This window comes from Zalophus californianus, chromosome 15, assembly GCF_009762305.2.
Source record: "Zalophus californianus isolate mZalCal1 chromosome 15, mZalCal1.pri.v2, whole genome shotgun sequence".
Lineage (NCBI taxonomy): Eukaryota > Metazoa > Chordata > Mammalia > Carnivora > Otariidae > Zalophus > Zalophus californianus.
Window position 1 is genome coordinate 89,053,570 of NC_045609.1, and position 21,570 is coordinate 89,075,139.

At 49.9% G+C, this 21,570-nt stretch overlaps 3 protein-coding genes and 1 pseudogene across 12 annotated transcripts in view; 3 read left to right on the forward strand and 1 right to left on the reverse strand.

Annotated features, from left to right (window-relative positions):
• LOC113923830 (zinc finger protein 717-like) overlaps positions 1-4,579 on the forward strand; it is a 28,561-nt gene extending 23,982 nt beyond the window's left edge. For 3 of the 9 annotated variants that reach the window (XM_035724355.1, XM_035724354.1, XM_035724353.1), the window contains one exon: positions 3,770-4,573. In XM_035724355.1, coding sequence (XP_035580248.1) covers positions 3,770-3,831 — 62 coding nt within the window. In that variant the 3' untranslated portion in view covers positions 3,832-4,573. Of the gene's footprint in view, positions 1-3,769 lie in introns of all 9 variants that reach the window. The other 6 variants (XR_004819665.1, XR_004819664.1, XM_035724356.1 and 3 more) reach the window with 6 other exon arrangements.
• LOC118355956 (zinc finger protein OZF-like) lies at positions 11-2,908 on the forward strand. Its single transcript, XM_035724352.1, has one exon. It carries the CDS (start codon positions 117-119, stop codon positions 1,497-1,499), a length of 1,383 nt encoding a protein of 460 aa, XP_035580245.1. The 5' UTR covers positions 11-116; the 3' UTR covers positions 1,500-2,908.
• A 533-nt stretch (positions 4,580-5,112) lies between the features above and the next one.
• SYCE1 (synaptonemal complex central element protein 1) lies at positions 5,113-14,925 on the reverse strand. Of its 2 annotated transcripts, none has more exons than XM_027587747.1 (13): positions 14,740-14,925; positions 10,166-10,228; positions 9,475-9,534; positions 9,083-9,157; positions 8,398-8,445; positions 8,095-8,149; positions 7,301-7,390; positions 6,975-7,038; positions 6,125-6,191; positions 5,902-6,025; positions 5,717-5,827; positions 5,491-5,578; positions 5,113-5,258 (listed from the first exon to the last, which is right to left on the reverse strand). In XM_027587747.1, the coding sequence occupies exons 1-13, from the start codon at positions 14,807-14,809 to the stop codon at positions 5,181-5,183; spliced, it is 993 nt and encodes a 330-aa protein (XP_027443548.1). In that variant the 5' UTR covers positions 14,810-14,925; the 3' UTR covers positions 5,113-5,180. The 2 variants fall into 2 exon arrangements, with proteins under 2 accessions (XP_027443548.1, XP_027443556.1); XM_027587755.1 differs by having other exon boundaries at positions 9,475-9,611; positions 14,740-14,781.
• Positions 14,926-18,597: 3,672 nt separating this feature from the next.
• LOC113923744 lies at positions 18,598-21,332 on the forward strand (annotated as a pseudogene).
• Positions 21,333-21,570: the final 238 nt, after the last annotated feature.

Sequence of the window (21,570 nt, forward strand, 5' to 3'; positions counted from 1 at the left end):
GCGAGCATTGTAGTTTTCATCAGAAGGATCAAATTTTGCAGCCACCTTTTGAATTTGGTGGGCAAGGGAAGGGCTTCAACAAGGAGGCAACCTTCTTTACACATAGCAGTACTCACATGGGAGAGCCTGCCTATAAATATGATGAATATTGGAGAGCCTGTGACAAGTCAGCTCTCATTGCCCAAGAGAGAACTCACATAGGGGAGGGTCACTGTAGATGTAAGGAATGGGAGAACACTTTTTGTGCGAAAACAACACAGTCGAATCTTCAAAGAGCTGATTTCAAGGAGCAACACCATAAATGTAATCAAAGTGGGGATAATTTCAGCAAGAAATTACACCTCACTCCACTTTCAAGAACTCAGTTAGGAGAGAAAACTTTTGAATGTGATGTATGTGGCAAAACTTTCTACAAAAAGTCTAATCTCAGTAAACATCAGAAAATACACACAGGAGAGAAACCCTATAAATGCAGTGAGTGTGAGAAAACCTTCATCAGTAAAACAGTTCTTACAATACATCGGAGAACTCATACAGGGGAGAAACCCTATGCATGTATCGAATGTGAGAAATCTTTCTGCCATAAGTCACACCTAACTGTTCATCAGAGAACCCACACAGGAGAAAAACCGTATGAATGTTATGAATGTGGGAAATCCTTCTCTGTGAAAACCAAACTCACTGTACATCTGAGAACACACACAGGAGAGAAACCCTATGAATGTAATGAGTGTAGGAAATCCTTTTACCAGAAGTCAGCCCTCACTGTACATCAAAGGATTCACAATAGAGAGACACATCATGAATGCAATGATTGTGGTAAAACCTTCCATAAGAAGTCAGTTCTCATTGCACATCAGAGAACTCACACAGGAGAGAGACCTTATGAATGTAAAGAATGTGGGAAATCCTTTGGCCATCGCCCAGCTCTTACCGTACATCGGAGAACTCACACAAGAGACAAACCTTATAAATGTAACGAATGTGGGAAATCTTTCTGTGTAAAGCCAAAGCTCACTGTGCATCTGAGACTTCACACAGGTGAGAAACCCTATGAATGTAAGGAATGTGGGAAGACTTTCTACCAGAAATCAAAACTCACTGTACACCAGAGAACTCACACAGGTGAGAAACCTTATAAATGTAATGAATGTTGGAAGACCTTTTGTGAGAAGTCAACTCTCAATAGACATCAGATAACTCACACAGGAGAGAAACGCTATGTATGTAAAGAATGTAGGAAAACTTTCTACCAGAAGTCAGCCCTGACTGTGCACCAGAGAACTCACACAGGAGAGAAACCCTATGAGTGTAATGAATGTGGGAAAACCTTCTGTCAGAAATCACACCTCAGCAAACATCAGAGAACTCACACTGGGGAGAAGTCATGTGGGGCAGAGACTGGCTATATGTATACCCAAACTCACTTTCTCTTTGTGTTGGGCACACAGTTAGCCTGCATGTCTCAGCCTCCCTTTACTGTGGGTGGAAGTGTGTAATTGAGCTATGGCCAAGAGATCATGAACACAAATTATGAACATTATTTCCGTGTCTGGCCACAAAAAAACTTACTTGCGTTTGCTGATTTTTCATTCCTTGTGCTCCTGAAGTGCAGATTACCCGCAGGTTTGTCTTTGGAGCCATAGATGGCAACCATGACTTAAGGCAGAAAGGATTGATTGGGGAGGGCAGAGATCTTCCCAACTCCACCTCAAAAATCTTCACTTGTACTTACCTGAGTGAGAAACATTCCCTGTTGAACCCTTCTATGTGTAACCTATTTACAACACTGTGAGTCCATTGTAGCCAGTTCACTTTATGAATTTGAGGTAGGCTTCTCTGAGAAGTTACCAGTCATTGTGTAGGAGATTCACATAGGAAAGAACTTAAGTTCACTCCCAAATCAATGGATGGAAAAAAATCAAAGAAATCATAGGAAGAAAGAAATTTAATAAATGCAGGAATGCCATTATTGGCCAGAGACACCTCATTGAACACTGAGAATAAAGTAAAACCTTATAAATATCTTTATTGTGTCCAAATTTTCAACAAAATGTCCAACTTTGTGTTTATCAGTGAATTTTCGTGAAGGGAAAACTATCCGGTAATGTGGATAAAAAATTTCAGATAGAAATGACAGATACTGTATTGGAGAAAAATTTTTGAAGACTATAGACCATATGTTCTCTGCTTGGGGTGATTTTGCCTCTAAGGGGGACATTTGGCAATACTATGCCTGGTAAGTAGCACAGTGTCAATTGTGAATTTTTCTATTCAGGGTAGTTATAGGGCCCTGAAGATTGTAAGGGGTGGAGTAATAGACTCCACCTCTTGATGTAAAGGCATCTTACAAAGAGTATGTGGGATGGGACATAGTAGCGTGGCCATCTTTGGAAAATACAGTAGGACACTATCCACTTTCTGGCCACAGAGTTCACATCACTTACATGTGCAAACTATAACACTCAAAGGATTCCAATTTAGAAAGCTGCTTGGCAAATCTAGGACCTCATCATCTGTATCAGGACCAGGTGCACATAGTCTGTTTGGGCACAGTCCCTTCTGTGTGGTTGCTCTTAAACTGAAGCCATGTGACCTGAAGTGAGCACTTAGGTGCCCTGCACACAACACACAGTGTAGCATGGAGATGGGAGACTCAGTCCACTCAAAGGGGAGGGGAATTGGGAGGCACTTAGCCATCTGTGGTCCACAGAAGCTCTGAAATCTAGCAGGGCCCCCATCAGTTCCTTGATTAGGATGCCGTGGTTCTGGGAATGACTTCCAAAGACTTCTGCACTCAGTCATCTCTTCTACAGGACATACCCTGATTTTTTTTTTTTTTTACTAACTAGTCTCCTCAGTTGTATTTCCTGCCCAGAGGACTCTTTTCATTTGAACTGTCTCTAAACCCTTTATTCAAATGGATTTAATTCCCTTTAAGAAGTTTTTGGATTTTTGATATATTAAATTATAATCCACTCCATTAGACGAAAGTCATCCCCATACTTCTGGAACAGGATCCACTCTGCCTCAAACTGAGAGTGATGTGGGGACAATGGCCCTAAGATTTGTAAAAGCCCTATTTATCATCTATTGTGAGGATTGACAGGGCACACTCTTTTTTTTTTTTTTTTTTAATTTTTTTTATTGTTATGTTAATCACCATATATTACATCATTAGTTTTTGGTGCAGTGTTCCATGATTCATTGTTTGTTCATAACACCCAGTGCTCCATGCAGAACGTGCCCTCCTCAATGCCCATCACCAGGCTAACCCATCCCCCTACCCCCCTCCCCTCTAGAACCCTCAGTTTGTTTTTCAGAGTCCATCATCTCTCATGGTTCGTCTCCCCCTCTGACATACTCCCCTTTTCTTCCTCTCCTGTTATCTTTTTCTTTTTTCTCAAAATACGTTGCATTATTTGTTTCAGAAGTACAGATCTGTGGACAGGGCACACTCTTAAGAGTCTCAGGGTTAGCAACATCCTTGGTCTGAGATTTACTGAGGCTCCATTTTGCTGATAGTGTCCTGAGTGTGATCTTTAGCCAAAAGTCATTTCATACTTTAGGGATCTTTTTTTTTTCTGCCTGGAGAAGCTGGGAAGGAGAAGGAGTTTTATTTTCAAACCTAGGTAGTCCTGGCTCCGTGGTATGTTGTCTAGATTGATCTTTTAAGACCGAACAATTTCTTTTAGCTCATCTGTCTCTACCTACACCTTATGGTCAGTGACTCTACCAGCTATGGTTTTTTGTTTTTTGTCTCCGCTAGGAACCCACCGTTGGTTGCCTGACTTCGTGATGATGGGGTTATATTTCTCCTTTTCCAGCTGACACAATCTTTGGGTTTCCAAGGAAAGAGCTGGAGGGAGATTGCAAGGCCGAGCAGCAAGGATTTTCTTTCTTCATCTTTGGCAGATATCCCTGTGGTTGTGAGCAGGGTTGGGGAAGATTCCAGTCTTTTTTCTCTGGTCCTGTTTTGCTATCCAGAACTTTAACATGGTGACTCATATTTGAATGTACCTGAAATGCTTCACTTTACCGCTAAGCATAAAAGAAGTTACCTTCTATTCCTAGATTTATTTTTTTTTACGCAAATAGGTGTTGGATTTTGCCAAAGGCTTTATTCACCTGTTGGAGTAATCATGTGTCCTGTTTCTTTATTGTGAACCAGCTGAAGCTACAAAAGTATATCTAATCATGGGCTTAGCTGAACTGCTTCCATTGTCATGCAGGGGAATATACCACTTTCCAGGAGATACGAGTTATTTTGATGAGATGTTACCAGTTCATTTATGTCACAGGTCTGATTAACCCCATCTCAGTTAGAAAACTGGGAGGTTGATGCCTAGTGTGTCTAATTTTCCAGGTCATTATTTTTCCGTTCTTCCATAGAGACAGTGCTCTCCAGACTGGGGGCCTGTTTGGACCTCTCTCCACCCCACCATGTTACTGTCCTACCCGGATGTGGGAGCCTTTCAAGAGAAGGAATCTCTTTCTTCTTCAGTCACTGTATTTGGCTTAGGATCACAGACTCTGACTACCCTTGCTGCCCTTAACTGGGTGAGTGCATTTATGTGCTTTGAAACATACTTCAAAAGCGCACAATAGTTTTAGGTGAATTGACTCCCAGGATACTGAGGAATTCTAACATACTATGTGATAGTGACACATGTCTCGGTTTTATACTTTGTGCCCACAAGAGTGCAAACTACACTTGGCCTCCAATTATGTTCCTCTTTCTCAGCTAATTGGTGGGGACTGTGGGCAGGGGATTGACTGGCTGAGAACCGCAGCACCTTGCTCCTCATTTTTGGGATTTCTGGGATTCTGTATAGTCCAGGCCTGAATAAGGAATTGAAACAATCACAGTGTGGGTTTGCAGCACGTGCACCCTTCTGCCTGGAGACCCAGAACTGTGTGTTAAGTCCTAGAAATGAGCAGAGCAGAGACTATGAGGTTAGGGAAGCACTTATTGAGTGAGTCTCAGAGTCCTGCTGCAGGACTCTGGCTGAGGCCAAGAGGAGATGTGGCCAAGGCTTTACCAAGTCTCGGGGGTCAAGGGTCTTGGGCCAAACACTTCCGCCCCTGCACAAACTCAGCTGAGGCAGTTATACTGAAATAGTGCTTTTATTTCTTGAAGTTCTTGGAATATGCTGCAGGGCAGGGGGAGTCCTCCTTGCCTAGGAGGGCAAAGGGCCTTGCTTGGTGGGCAGCTCTGGGTCTTTCTCCTCGATGACTCCTAGGGGCTTGGGACTGGCCTGTGGGAGGTCAGGGTCTGAGGAGGGAAGTCTCCAAGCAACCCTGTGCCCACAGCTCACTGGGACCTGCCCCTTGTCACCCACCACGGCCAGCCTCTGCACTTTTGTCTTGGCTGTGCCCTGTGAGAACAGACCATCCCCTGAGGACTGTGGTTCCCCTTCCTCGCCTTTCTGTACCCCGCTCCTTCCATGAGCTATTCTCTGCTCCCTGCCACCTCATTCCAGGACTCACAGGTTCTCCTGGGCCAGCCCCTTCCTCTTGTTTGCTTGGGGTTCGAGCAGGGATCTGCATCCCAAGCTTTTCCAGCTCCTCCTTAAGCCTGGACAGAAAAGGGTGGGGTAGGAGTGTGGGGTCGGGGGAGAGGGTGTGAAGAGACCAGGAGATAAGCTGAAAGGGGAGCAGGGACGCCCTCAGCCACCTTCCCCTTGGGGACTGGGGGCAGGGCCTCCACGCCCACCTCTGCCTCTTCTGCTGCAGCTGCTGGCACTTCTGCTGCAGCTGTTCATGGTGATGTGCAGCAGCCTCCAGGAGCTCTTGGGCCTTCCTGTTCTCCTCTTCAAACAGATGCCTGAGGGTAGGACCATCAGCAGTGGCGGCTTCCTCCCTCCACCCCGTTCCCTGTCCCCGCCATCCTTCTCTTACACTGCAGCTGCAGCCTCCTGGCTGCGGAGAAAGAGCCCCTCAGCAATGGTCGAGCAGCCATCAGCCCCAAATTGGGAGCACAGGCGATGCTTCACATCCTCCAGCTTCACCTCCACAAGCTTCTCTGCAGCAGGAAGGGACAGATGAGCAGGGCAGCGGGCAGGGCAGGGCCGGGCCGGGCCGGGCCGGGCCGGGCCGGGCCTCCCCATTCTCCAGGCCTCACCTTCCTTGAGCAGTTGCTCCTTGCTGCTGTCCAGGGTGCCAATCTCCCGGGCCATCTGCTCTGGCCTCTGAGTAGGTAGAGAGGAGGCCTGTCCATGTGTCTCAGCCTCCTCCCTTGCACCTCAGAGAAGCCTCCCTGGATCTGGTCTCTACTCAGCATGCCTCACTTCCTCCTACTCTGGGTCTCTGAGCACACAAGGCGTGTTCCAGCTTCAGGGCCTTTGTACTGGCCATTTTCTCCCCACCTGGAACCGTCTCACCCCAGACACAGGTGATGCTGCACTTGGGCTCGTGAGGTGGTTCATGGATTTTGCAAGCTTTGAAATCAGGTGTGAGGCAAGTATTTATTATAGGGCATCCTGAAAACATTACAAATCAGAACTGTTCCCTGGAGAATCAGTCACCAGACCTGAACTGCAGCTCCTCTTCCCTTTGTGTGGCGTTCTCACTGAGCCCCTCCACCCTAACAGCGATTCTCTCTGCCCCTTTTATTTGGCACCTGGGATCCTTTGTTTCCCACTACCTGCCCTGTGCCAGTCATGGCTGCAAACACATCCATGGATCTTCCTCATGGATAACCTCTCCTGGGTTCGTCAGGGTTCCTCCTGGCCACTGAAGGGCCAGGGCAATGGGCAGGACCAGCGAAGAGGACGACACCGGGTGGTGGTGAGGGTGGTGTGGGGACTGAGCCAAGATGACGTGGGCCATCTTGACGTATGACCACCAGCGCTGGCTCAGGAGCTGGGTGTGGCAGGAGAGAGGGAGGAGGCCTGCAGCGTGACCCTGAGCTTTGGGCCTGGGACTTCCAGGGAAGATGTGGAAGGTGGGAGGAACGGCTTTGAGTGACTCACATGGAACTTCCAGAGGTCCTTGTGCTGGCCCATCAGGTCCTCCAGCTGTTCCTCAAAATCCAACCTGTGGACCAACCATACATGATGAGGGGCCATGGGCTGAGACATTCCTCCTCACCTTGGTCCAGGCCAGGGGTCTTCATCCACAGACCTTGGGAGGCTTGCCCATGTTCTTTGCTCTGCAGGAAGTACTTTCACCACCTTGACCCTCCAAGCCTCAGCTCAGCCAGCAACTCTTCTAACCCCCATCCCCAATATTACCAGCACCCACAACACATCCCAGCACATCACCCCCACCCTGCCTGGTACTGGGCACTGGGCTTTACCTCAGTTGCCTCTGTTTGTTCTTCTCTTCCTCAATCTGGGAGTTCAGGGCAGAAATTCGCTCCTTGCACTCCTGCAGCATGGTCTGCTTCCTGGGAAGAGGCAAGGCAGCTCTCAGTCATATTCTCTGAATGTCTCCCCAAGACAGGGCTGGGGTGGGGCTTCTGCCTCCTCCTGGGGTCTGTTCTGGCTTTCCAGATCAAGGTCCTTCTCTAATAACTTCATGGGGGGGGGCATGAGCACGTGTCCCCTGGAAATACTGTTGTGAAATCAGGGAGATCACCATGGACAGACACAGTCAGGTGCACAAGCACACACTAACATATCAATCTCATCCAAATTTCCCATATAGTTCCAATGTTGGTGGGCTTGGGGACTCTGGTCACACAATGAGCTAAATCAAGGCTCAGGAAGTGGAGAGATGGATTCACAAATATTGAGGTGGATGGAAAGATAGTAGATGAATGGAAAGACACTGGGTGCCTTGATGCCTAAATGAAGGGACAAATGAGTGAACAGAGACCAAGGAGCTGATTTTAGGAAGAGTGACAGGCATAAATAACAGCTTAAAGCATTTGATATTCTAGCAAGTGAATGATTATCCCAGTGAGTCAGAGTACTGTTAACACTACTGCACACTGTTGGGGCCAAGGTGGGGGGGGGCCAAGACATGCCTCTGGCCTCTCCTTTTTTCAGAGGGAGACACTGACCTGTGGGTCCAGGACTGATTTTCCCTCTCTGCTTTCCACCACAATGAAGGGGAAGGGCAGAGCAAGTCCCAGATGGAAGCTCTTACCTCTGTGCCTCACTTTCCTTCTCCTGGCAGTGGAGCCTGAGGATCCTTAGGGTCTCTGCAAGGAGAGGAGCCAAGGGCCCCATGAGAACGCATCAAAGCACCAAGATTGGGCATTGATAATAGGGTCAGATCACGTGTGGTCTTGTGGACACCTGATAAGACTTTGTCATTTACTGCAAGTGTGGTGGAAGCCACAGGAGGGATGCAAGCTAATTCAGGTTCCAAAGGGCTTCGGCTGCTATGGAGATTGGCCTCTGCAGGGTGACAAGGGCAAAAGTCTGGAGACAGAGTAGCTTCAGTTACCTTGCTTTTTGTTCAAGATCTCTTTCAGGCGTACTTTCTCTCCACTCACTGGAAAACACAGTAACACATTCAGGCCTCAGTGTGCATCACTGCACCCTCAGGGAGTGCATTTGCCCCTCACCGCACAGGCAGTCTGGGATAGTTCTACCCCAATCCCAGATGTGGACCCCTTGAGTTGAGCCCCCTCCCCTCTTGAGCCCACTCCCTGTAAGCAGCAGAGGGCCCTGGGGTTGATAAAGGTGACTGTGAGGATCCTGCAGAAGGCCATTGTGTTTACATGGAGGGGGGGAGAAAAAACACATCACATGAACTGGTATATGAGCTACAAAGAAACACAGGCAGTAAGGGGAATGTGATCAGTGGGGACAGAGTGCTGTCTTTAGATGGGATGACTTGGGGGAGGTTTATCTGAGAAGGGGACATTCAAGGTAAGAGCTGATGAGGATGTGTGGCAATAGGAACCTATACCATCTGGGGGAGAACAGCCTATCAAAGGCCCTGAGGTAGAAGTATGCTTGGAGAGTAATTTGAGAACACTCCTACCCACGGAGTGGGAGATTGGCAGGACCTGATGTTGGAGAGGGGGTAGGAGCCCTTGGCCACAGCAAGAATGCTAAGAGTCCAGAATACTGAGTTCAGGAAGGTATGACACTGAAGACCTCTGCGTGACCCCCAGCATGCTTACATGAGTCCATTTCCCTCTGCAGGGCCTCCCAAACAGTCCGGGCCTCTCCCAACTCCTCACTGGCTTTCTTTTTTGCTGTGCCAAAAAGCAGAACAATGTAAGTGCAGCCTCCAACTGCATTATTCCTTGCAAACAGTGACATTTTTCATTTGTCTTCCAGGAAATCTGGGTTGGGGGACAGATTTTAAAGCAAGAAACCAGGCTTCTAGAACACAAGCCTTTCTTGTTGGGCTCAGTTGACAGCACCACCAGGTTCATGGACATGTGACTATAGCAGTTGCATTTACATGGACCCATCCTTGGTTTTAATGATCTGCTGCTGCTGTCATGAACTACTCAGTAATCTTTTAACAAGGAGCCCTGCAAATCATGTAGCTGGTCCCGGAGCTCACCTTGCTGAACCTCATTAATCCGATTAATCAGGACTTCAACCCTGGGCTCTAGGCTTCCCGCTGCAGGAAGGAAAGGAAGTTGAGTGGAGATGACAGGGCAGGTAGAGGGATTTGGGGGCCCTACAGGGACTCTCATTCTGGGTAGGGGAGACAAGGTAAAAAAGAAACAGAGATACTGAGTCAGACCATAGTAATTGCAGCCAATAAAAACATAGAGGGGCAAGGAATTAAAAAGTGAAGGAGTGGGGCATGCTCTTCAGATATGGGAAGACCTCTTAAGGGCCCCAAATCACCGGGAGGGCAGTTCCTGGGTGGGGTGGGAGGTAGTCAGTGTAAAGGCCTGCCCTGAGGTGGGAATGTGGCTGGAAGGAGGCTGGTAAGCAGCAAGCAGAGAGCAGCAGAGCTAAGGTGGAGGGAAGGGCGGTGAAGGTGAAAACATGGATTTAAATGAATACAGTTGGGGCCAAATGGGTGGCTAGCAAGGGGGTTTGGGGAAAATTTCTCGCCCTCCATCCCCTCATAATTCAATTTTGAATCATGGTGCTGTATTTTTGCTTCAAAGAATTAAGTTTTAAAAGAGAGAGCAAATGGATTAATGTCCCAAGGTTGTGAATTGTGAGGCCTGGAACTGAATCCACTTCTGCCTTATCCCAAAGCTCAGGCTGTGCCTGTTACAGAGGAGACATGAGACCTTTCTGCAACTTCTTCACCATTTCCAGCAAGTCTTCAATTTTCTGTGAGGATTTGGCTTGCCCTGTGGAGACAAAACCAAACATTTCAGAATCCCGAAGGAGTGAGAGGCCTGAGGAAGGGTCCAACAACTTTGGTCTGGGACTGAGGGGCGCTCAGGTCTCCAGCCACAGTGGTGCCCCTGCTCCTTGTCCTGAGGTGGATGGATACTGAATGAGAGATGAGTCAGACCATTTCACAGTCTACTTCTTCTAAATTGTGAAATCATGCCACAGATTTCCCCTTAATACAACTCAGGCCAAGGGGAGGGGTGAACTTTCACTGCCTGTAGTATTCAAGATTGGGTCAAAGCTCATGATGTAATAGTGAAAGAAAAAAAAAAAGGAGGGGTATAAAAAAAACTGGAAACAAGGAGTCAAAAATCACTGCAACTGCAGATGGCTAATTAACTAGAAAGTTCTAGAGAGTCTTATAAAAAATCCCACAAAGAACAGAAGAAAATTAAGACATCTCAGTTTAAAAAATGCAGTTATTCTATACACACTTATTATTCTGAAGCCTCCCAGTAAAATATTAACCTGTTTATAACCAATATAGGCACTTATTTTTAATCCCTTAGTGAACTGGTAGATCTAGGCAATTATTACTAATGGTACTAACATCACAATAAAGATAACTGGACACTATGAGCCAAATGAGGTAAACATATAGGATTCTTGCCAAAAAAATCAGACTAATATCTTTTAATCCTCTCAACCTAAATACTAATTCAGAGGAAATACAGGGACACAGGACAACATGGGGATGCAATTATCAACATCCAGATTGGGAACTTTATTGGAAAACGAACTCACGTCCTTTAACAGATTTGGGGGGAAAAGGGAAAAAAGAAGAGCCTTGCAGACTAAAAGGGATTAAAGAGAAATATAAATCAATCTCAAAAATGGCCAGTATTTAGATCTTGATTCAAACAAATGCACTTTAAAAAATATTGATGACACAATCAGGGAAATTGGAAAATTGAGTGGATATTTGATGAAAGTAAGGAATTAATGTAGTTGTTATTCAGATATGACAATACTATTGTGGTTAGTTATCTTTTAGAGATATGCATGGAAATATGCATGGATGATATGCTATGATGCCTGTGATCCTCAAATGAAGTAGTGGAATGAGTGGCAGGAGTGGGTTAGGGTAAAGAGGAAACAAGGTTGGCCAAAAGCTGATAACTGGTAAAGTGGAAAGATGGGCTCCTGGGGTAATTATACTTTGTTCTCTCCTTTTGTATATGCTTAGATCTTTCCATAATATGTTTCAATCAATATAAAGAAGGTAAACAATCATTTCTATAGAAGAGTGGAGAAAAGGAGAGGACAATGAAGCAAAAATTATACAAATGGTCACTATTTGAAAAGCTGTACAATCTCAGTCATAATTAATGAGCTAAAAATAACATATTGTACCTATCTGGTAAGGATTAATAAATCTGTCAATGGTCAGTGAGATCATGTGGGGAAACTCATACACACTGGTAAGACTGTGGAGATGGATGTGACCTTTTGGAGGGCTATCAACATTTTGAAGACTTAATTCCAGTTCTAGAAATTTATGTGTGAGTTATACTTGGTTAAATATGCAAAAGGCACGTTAAAGGACACTGAAGCAATATTTGTTACGTCAAAAGTGGGAAACAACTTGAATGCCCATCAGTTGAGAATTTATGATTCATCTCCGCAACAAAATGCTGTGTAGCCTTTGAAAAGGAGGTAGATTCGTATGTATTAACATGGAAAGAGACCCTAGAAAGAATAAATGAAAGTGAAAAATGGTGTATAGAGAATCCCATATGGCTACAAAAAGAGGTGAAATATATACTTGTCAGTCTACAGATACATGCATACCAAGTCTAGATAACTTCTGGCCAGAATCACAAAAAAAAAAAAAAAAAAAAAAAAATCAAAAGCAGTCACCTCTGGAGGGCATGACTGGAAGGACAAGAAAGAATGTCTACTTTACACTATACACACTTTTGCATATGGTTCTATTTTTTAAAATTAATAAATTTCTCTGAGTGACCCCAAAATGATTATTTTGTTTGGGCAACATTTTCTCAGGTGCTACTATTAATAGACCAGGCAGTCCGCTGCACTGTTTTTATTCTCTATTGTACATCTAGTACTCGCCACAAGGTAAGGCACAGACAGGCAATAAATATCTGTTCAATGAGGCAACTAATGTCTTGGTAACAAAAAATCCAGGGCACAAAATAGCCTGTGTAGTATGAGCCCCCTAGTTTTACTTTTTATTTCAAAATAATTTCAAATTTACTAAAAAGTTGTGGAAATAGGATACATAGCTCCTATGCCCCATTAGCTAACATTTCTGAACCTGGCGAATGAGTTGCAGGCAATGCTTCATTACCCCATAATACCCGTGTGAGGTGCAGAAGTAGGACGACACCCTCCTAGGCAGTAACCACAGTGCAACATGTGTTGAAACAGTATGGTCTGGAGACACCTGGGTGGCTCAGTTGGTTAAGTGTCTGCCTTTCGCTCAGGTCATGATCCCAGGGTCCTGGGATCAAGTCCCACATCGGGCTCCTTGCTCAGCGGGAAGCCTGCTTCTCTGCCTCTGCCGCTCCCCCTGCTTGTGCTCTCTCTCTCTCTCTCTCAGAAATAAATAAATAAAATCTTAAAAAAAAAAAAAGAAGAAGAAAGAAATACTATGGCCTGATGTGACCGTGTTAGGAGATGGGGCTTTGGGAGGTGACTGGGTCATGATGGTGGATGGAGTGCCTTTATAAAAGGGACCTCCAGAACTGCCTGCCCCTTCCTCCCTGTGAGGACACAGCCAGAAGAGGTCATCCAGAAAACAGGAGCTGGTCTTCACCAGACACTATGTCTGCTGGTGCCTGTGTCTTAAGACTTCTAGCGTCCAGGGGTGCCTGGGTGGCTCAGTTGGTTGAGCAACTGCCTTCGGCTCAGGTCATGATCCTGGAGTCCCAGGCTCGAGTCCCGCATCGGGCTCCCTGCTTGGCGGGGAGTCTGCTTCTCCCTCTAACCCTTCCCCCTCTCATGTGCTCTCTCTCTCTCATTCTCACTCTCTCAAAAATAAATAAATAAATCTTTAAAAAAAAAAAAAAAAAGACTTCTAGCGTCCAGAACCATGAGAAAGAACATTCTGTAGTCTATAGGGCCATCTGGGCTCTGGTGTTTCCGTTAGAGCAGCCCAAGCTAAGACACTAGTGGAGCTGATTCAGCTACTAGTTGATTAGAGGCACCCGAAACAGCCTTACTGAAAGGCTCCTTCGGTGCGGCCTTAGCCATGGGGGTGCTCATACAAGGGACGTGTGCACATCCGTCTCCAGTCGCGGGCTGTCACGGGGGTTGCATCCGTGCCCAGCCCGGGGCTGTCTCCGGGGCGCGCATCCGTCCCCAGTCGGGGGCTGTCACCTGCGTGTGCATTCGACCCCAGCCCGGGGCTGTCTCCAGGGCGCGCATCCGTCCCCAGTCGGGGGCTGTCACAGGGGGCGCATCCGTCCCCAGTCGGGGGCTGTCACCTGCGTGTGCATCTGTCCCCACCCCGGGGCTGTCTCCGGGGCGCGCGTCCGTCCCCAGTCGGGGGCTGTCACCTGCGTGTGCATCTGTCCCCACCCCGGGGCTGTCTCCGGGGCGCGCGTCCGTCCCCAGTCGGGGGCTGTCACGGGGGGCGCATCCGTCCCCAGTCGGGGGCTGTCACGGGGGGCGCATCCGTGCCCAGTCGGGGGCTGTCACCTGCGTGTGCATCTGTCCCCACCCTGGGGCTGTCTCCGGGGCGCGCGTCCGTCCCCAGTCGGGGGCTGTCACCTGCGTGTGCATCTGTCCCCACCCCGGGGCTGTCTCCGGGGCGCGCATCCGTCCCCAGTCGGGGGCTGTCACGGGGGGCGCATCCGTGCCCAGCTGGGGGTTGTCACCTGCGTGTGCACTCGTCCCCAGCCCGGGGCTGTCTCTGGGGGCCTCGCCCTGCTCGGAGGACACTTTCTGAACGAAGGCTCATGGCCCAGACCTCTTCTCGGCAGGGACACTGTGGAGCCGCCCCGGATCCCGAGGCTGCCCTCGTGCAGGCAGGTGTGAAGGGAACCAGCAAGACCCGTGCCGCTGACGGCGCCGTGAGCAGGGGACAGATGAGCCGGCAGGAGCAGAGTCCCGAGGGGGCGCGGTGAGGCTCCCACGGAACACGAACGAGCCAGTCCTGCAGCTGAGGGCTTGGCTCGGGGACAGCCTCCCACCTTCCCCTCCGCGTGGGGCGGGGACCTCGGACTCCCGAGGACCTGCGCGGAGCTGCCCAACCGTGTCCCCTGAGCCGGGGACCGTCGCTCAGCACGTCGGCGTCAGGAGGAAAACCCGCGGGATGCTGCGCGGAGCCGGTCTGGCCCGGCTTCAGAAAAGAAACGCCGGGTGAGGGCTCATCGACGCCATCGAGAGAGCGGAGCTTCTGAAGGGTCTTGCGGCCGGAGGCGGCCGGCGGCCCGACCCTCCCTCGGCAGCGCGCTCCCCGTCCCCCCCACAGCCGCCCCTGTGGGGACCCCTGCACTACCTCCCGCCTTCTCAGCCTGCTCCGTGGCTCCCGCCGGCTCGACGTCCGAGGGCCCCGGCCGCCCCGCCATTTTCTCCGCTCGCGCGCGCCCGGCTCGCAACACCTCCGTGGGGATTGGACGAAACTCGCGCCCGGGGCGGGGCTTCCTGCAGCAGGCCTGCGCACCGCGCTTCCCAGCGCAGTGGACCGGTCTCAACGGCTGGGGAGAGGCGCTAGTGCGCATGCTTTAAGCGTCTGGGGCCGCACATTCCGAGTAGAGGAGGTGGGGGCTGGGTGCATGTGGTTTTCCAGGCTTGCGATTGGCGGGTTGAGGAGCCAGTGACCTGCTCCGGAAGAACCGCCCCCACTTTACTGAGCCTGTGGAGGTTGCGGCGAGTGCACCTGTGCCCCGCCACGGATCTAGGGTTTGATTCTTGTCTCCGCCAATATTCCTCACTGCTCATGTGGGGTGTAAGCCCAGGAATGTAACCTTTAACTACGCAACATGGAATTTCCTGGAGTCTAGAGTAGGAAATTTCCTCACAGACCCTTGGGAGAGTACTCTTACCTAAACACTGCATTTGTCAATATATTTTTTGGTTTTCTTCCTATTCCTTCTTTGAGATTGCTTTCCTTTGTTTAGTTCAGTGGAACTGTCCTCTGTTTGCTACACTGGGTGCTGCATGAGTTAAGAATCAGTTAATAAAGCTAATTAGATTTTTAAGTTTACTCATTTGAAATTTTCTTTTGTTAACACCTCCCTGTATAGAGGACAGATGAAGTAGAGAAGAAACAAGTTTAATAACGTGGATTCCTCCTATATACATGGGAGAAACCCAGGGAAACGGAGGAATTCCCTGAAATGGCTAAAGCCACCGCCTTACATGCCATATGGGCTAAAGATGAGGATATTGGTGGAAGCAGGAGTCATCAGGCAGCCAGAATAAACAGGGTATGGTTGTAAGGTGCCTTTCCCATGGATAGAAGTTTCTAAAAATTTAGAGTCCTGCCTTTCCTCCTAGTACAAATGGAGATTTTCCTTTTGAATGTAAATGTTCCTCACCAAAGCACAACTTCCACTGTTTTCAGAGGTTCTTTTGTGTTTGTTGTTCCTTAGAATCAATCATGCCTGTTAACCTTAAAAATAAAAGTGCCATTTATTTTACCAAACAAAGATGGGTTTATTCGGGGGTAGTAGAGAATTACAACTGGGACAACCCAGCTACTGCAAAACCACAGGTAACTCTGACAACAAGCCAGAGGAGGCTCTTTTATAGAGGAGGTGGGGTTGGGCGGGGCTGTTGGAAACTGAAAGCCTTTTGGAGTAAACTGGGGGACAGGAGGAGTAGTGGCTTCTCGTTGGCTGGGCCCTGACCATCTCTCATTGGCTGGGCCCTGGCCGTCTCTCATTGGCCGGGCCCTGGCCGTCTCTCATTGGCTGGGCTGTGGCGGGGTGGCGCGCGGGGAGGAAGCCTTTCCTCCTGCTGGGATAGTGAAGTGTATCCAGCTAGGAGGTACCTCTTTTCCTGTTGGTAGGGCATAAGAGTGGCTCCTTCCAAACCTTGGGACTTCATATGAGTTAGGTTTCCCGGTATTTTCGTAGGCTCAAACAATGCTTATGCCAAAGATCCGTGCTCTCTCCTCCCGTGGAGGTGGTTCTGCATCCTTATGGACAGGACCCACCAGGAAGGTGCCGCTGAGTCCTCAACCTCAGGAACATTTGGAGCTGTGGGAGGAAAAAGCAGAGGCTTCCTTTGTGTAGTGAATAGTAAGGACGGGCAGTCGTCAGAGGACCCAGTGGAGGAAAGGCCTGCAGTGGAAAACTGTCTTTTAGTTACTTTGTGTGTGTGGCGCAGGATTTTGTGTATGGTGTAACGTACTATGTTCTATTGCTGTGGCTCATTTTCCCCGCAGTATTCACTGAGGAGACTGCCCTGTGTTGGGTGTTCTTGGCTCCCTTGCAAAGTAATTGAATATCTGTGCTTGTGTTTATTTCATTCTGCTACAGTGATCCTTGTGCCTGTTTATCTCAATACTATCAAGACTGTTTTGTTTACCATAGCTTTGCAAAAACTTATTCTTTCTCAAGATGGGTTTGGCTATTCAAGATCCTTTGTGGTTTCATACACACTTCAGGATTGTTTGTTATTGTTTTGTGAAAAATGCCTTTGGAATTTTGTTCGTGATTACATTGTATCTGTGGATTGCTTTGGGTTGAATGAACAGTTTGACAATATTTAACAATCTACGAGTGAGAAATATCCTTCCATTTATTGGTCTCTTCTTCAATTTCTTTATCAGCATCCTGCAATTTTGATGGTATAGAATTTTCACATCTTGGTTAAAATTTTTCCTAGATAGTGTATTATTTTTTGATGAAATTGTTAGTGATACTATTTTCTTAATTTTTCCTTGTGATGGTTTGTTATGAATACGTAAGGAGCGAGAATGTCCTGTTCTTTCAAGGTTCTTCTCGGTGGAGTAAAAATCAAATTGACATGAGACAGAGTAATGGGAGAAAATAAAATTTAATTTTGTACGTATGGGGAATCCAGAGAGACGTGGAAACTCCAAACACACTCAGGCAAAATGAGGAATATATGTCATCCTGAACTAAGGACAAGGGGTTAGAGATCAGGAACATCAAAGAGAAGGGATGCACCTCACAGGAAAACGAAAAAGAGTAAATGTTTGGTAGACACAGTGAGAATCAGAAGACTATGCAAACAGACCTTGATAGGTTCCTCCCTTTCTACCATTCCGAGTTCATATCATAACTTAGTTATCTGTGGTGATGGCTATCCTCCTGGAGCCAGGCCCGTGGGAACAGACCTCTTGACTGAACCATTGGTTAGGGTTAGGACCTAGGAGCATGGCAGGTCTGATCTGCCATCTGTGTGGTGCACTTCCCAGAGGGCTGAGTTGAGGGCATGGGTCGGATGAGTGTCAGGCTCAGGGTCTGGGTCCAGGGGGCTGCTGAAAATGGGGGTTCATTGGGATGGGCTCAGGTGGGCCTTCAGATTTCTCTGGTTCTGAATACTTTCTGGAGTCCCCAATGGCACAGTTTCCTTCTGGGTGCCAGCCTGAGTCCTCTGGTATTGCTCAGGTGTCCCCAGTCCCTGGGGCTTGGGAGCCAGGCCTCTGGGGACGGATCACTCAGAACCTGACCTAGGGTTAGAGGTTAGGGGTTAGGGGTTAGGGTTATGATCTCCCTGTCCTCTGATGTAGAGCCCATTCTCCTCCAGTAACTAGATTGATCGTTTCAGAACATAACCTTTGAGCCTCTCTGCAATTTGCTTCCCACTTGCCTGTCCTCTCCAGCCTCACCTCTCCCACCACAGCCTCCCCCTCTGTGGGCCTCCCAGGTGTGGGGTTGTCACACATGTGCCTGGGGCCTGACTCCAATCCTTTACATTCTCTGTGCCCTCTGCCAGGATCACTCTTCTCTCCCTCTGCATCATGTCTGGTCTGTTCCCCCATTGTCTGGGCCTCTACTTGCCCCTTGGTGACCTGACTCATGTCTGCTGGGTGTGTGTGCTTGTCCCCTATTTAAATGTAGTACCGGCCTTCCCTGTGTGAGCGATTTACTAACCTGCCAGGTATGGGGCAGACCAGGGAAGTAGCCTTAGTGCCTGTGGAAAAAAATCAGTCTCAGGGCGCCTGGGGGGCTCAGTCATTGTCTGCCTTCCGCTCAGGTTATGGTCCCAGGGTCCTAGGGTCAAGCCCTGTGTCAGGCTCCCTGCTCAATGGGGAGCCTGCTTCACCCTATCTCACTTACCCTGCTGTGTTCCCTCTGTAGCTGTCTCCCTCTCTGTCAAATAAATAAATAAAATCTTTTAAAAAAGTCAGTCTCAGAGGAGCTCACCACACTTGCTGGTGATGGGGGAGCTGCTGTCCCCACAGTGAGGAGCAGGTAGTCCCCTCAAAAGGGAACCAGCCACGTGAGGCGGTTGGACAAGACTTCCAACTTCTTGGGGCCAGAGAGATGTAGACCTGGAACCAGAAGCTACACCCTTGGATTCAAGGCTGGGGTCTAAGCAAGCCCCCTCTTCTTCCAGGGGTCCTCTTTCCCCTTCCCTGTCCACGGGCTGGACCTGATTCCCGATCTGGGGGAGTTCGAGGGTGACCCCTCCTAGGAATACCAGTGGTTTACTGAGGACCTTGTCAGCAAGAGGCCCAGTAGCCTTCAAGCCTCCACCCTATAGGGGGTGGAGACAGCTCTGTGGGGGCCAGTGACAGCCCACTCAAAGCCAAGTGGGGCAGGTGGCCGGCCCTGCTGATTCTACCCAGTCTGTAGGGCATAGAGATGAGGGCTGTGCCCCAAGGTGCTCAACTAACTTCTGTCCAGGTGTGGACAGAACCTGCAGGGGGTCAGCCAGGGGAGGACACCTGCAGGGTTTGCCCGAGAGCTCAGCACAGGGGGAGTGTTACTGGCTCCAGTATGCTGACTGTGGGGCTGCCTGGGTTTCTAGCCTCCTAAGCCTCAGGCTCCCCTGTGTAAGATGGGGTGTTTATGGCCCCCATCTCTGGGAGCAGGAGGTAGGGAGGCTCTGCCGGCAGACTTACTCAGGACAGGCCAGGAGGGTGGCTGATGCTTAAAGCAGCCCAGGGCCTGCCCCCGTGACGAAGGTGCACATGTGCTTGGCCCCGAGCTCTGGGGTCCTGCCACCAGCCTCTGGCAGTGACCCTCCTCCAGCCCTGTCCCCTGTCCCTGTGGATACACGGTCTTCCTGGAGCTGTTCCTGCAGACGGTAGGGTAGCACTTCACCGTGGGACACAGGGTCACCTACTACATCTTCACCAATCAGCTGGCTGCTGGGCCCCATGTGCCCCTCCGGGAAGGCCAGAGGGTGGTGGTGCTCGAGGTCCCCGGCACCCCGCGCTGGTAGGACGCGTCCATGCAGAGCACGTGATGATCCGCCGCTTCTGTAAGCAGCTCTTCCTGTCATCGCGTGCTGAAATAAAGTTCTCAGACACCAATCCGAGCGGCCATGCAGGGCTGCCTCTGTAAGTAGGGCAGCAGCAGCTGGCTTCTGCACATCGCTTTTACGTCATTTTTTATCAGAAAAGCAAAGGCAGACGCCTCAAAGCGTGGGAAAGGAGGACAAAGGTATGGCAAGTATCCTGAAGCTGTGAAGCAGGCCTGCACCCTCCTCTACGCGCAGGCACGCAGGGAGGCTGTCATGGGATCAGGGAAGAGTGGGATGTTTGTGCTAGCAAACGCCAGGTGCAGGAAGGGGGGAACGGAGGGTTACATTCTTTCCTGGCTCCCAACGTATGCCCTGCCCCTGGGGATCATGGGATCCTGCTCCTACCGGGCCATTGTGGTCAGTAGCCTGAGAACAGGAACGCTGTTGATGTTTCAGCTGCTTCCACAATCACTCCTTAGGGCTTACAATATATTTTCTAAGAATAACTCCACAATTCCTCTGTGAGGTGGACTCCCTGGTGTGCACAGAGGTGGACATGAAGTTCCGCGACCACGTGAGTATGGAGATCCTGTCTCCCCTCTTCGGCACCCTGCACCCCGGTTTCTACCAGGCGGCCCACAAGGACTTCAGCTATGAGCATCGGCCACAGTCCCAGGCGCACATCCCCAGGGACAAGGGTGACTTTTACTACATGGGGGCCTTTTTTGGGGGGTCGGTGGAGGTACACCGACTGACCTTGGCCTGTCACCAGGTGATGGGAGTTGACCTGGTCAGTGGGATTGAGGCCGTGTGGCACTATGAGAGCCACCTGAACAGGCACCTGCTGGACCACAAGCCCCTCAAGTTGCTGTCCCCAGAGGGCCTGTGGACCTGTAGATGCTGGGTTGTCCCCAGAGGACCTGTGCACCCAACACCACCTAAACTATTGGCCATTTCTTGTCACTTGAGCTGAGTACAAAGGTTTGGGAGTTGGAGTTTGAGGGGGCGTCCTGGCCAGACTTTGTATTTGGGGGACAAAGGCCATCCAGACAAGCTTGTGCTGGACCTGAAGAGGCTGCCTGTGTGGAGACCCCAGCTACAGGCACTGCTGTCTACAGATGCCCCCTCAGCCCGCCCCAGTGCACCTGCTGCTGGGGGAGCCTCTGCCCCCTCCTCTCTGCCTGAGGGCTGTGTCCTGCACCAGGTGCCTCCTCCCCTGCCGGCCACTGCCAGCCTGCAGCCTGGGAGGGTGGCTACCCCGAGTTCCTCCAGCTGCTGGGGGAACACCTGCCCCCTCCTCTCTGCCTGAGGGCTCTCTCCTGCACCAAGTGCCTCCTCTCCTACCAGTCACCACCAGCCTGCAGCCTGGGAGTGTGGATACCCTGACAACATACAGCCCTGGGGACAGAGCCAGTGCGACGTGGTCTCCCAGAAGGTCTGAGCACCAGGTCCCCACATTGCTCACTCTCCTCCTGCAGGCTCACTGTGCCATGTCCTCCTTCAGTCTCCCTGGGCCCAAGTCCTCCTCTGCTCAGGGACCAATCTCTGCCCAGGCTCCACATGCTGGGACTGGGAGCAGGTCGTCTGGACCTTCTGGACTCTCGCTTCCGTGCCCGTGACATGGGCACAGTCCGGCCTCACAGACTGCTCAGAGGAGACCCAGTGCAGGAAGACGCAGGCCACTGCAAGGGAGATGCCAAGTGACCCCAGAGGGAGCGCACGGGACTTGCACAAGGCACTGGGCTCATGGGGCCCAGTGTGGGATGCCGGCGCCCAGCCAAGGGGCATGGGGAATCCTGGTGAGGGCGGTCCTGGCGGGGGGAGGGGGAAGCCACGGAAGGGTCCCAGAAGAGGCAGGAGACAAGGAAGACGACAGGACAGAGCTTCCCAAGGAGGTCGATGGAAGGACCAAAGGATCACAGAGGCCCTTGGGAAAACTCGG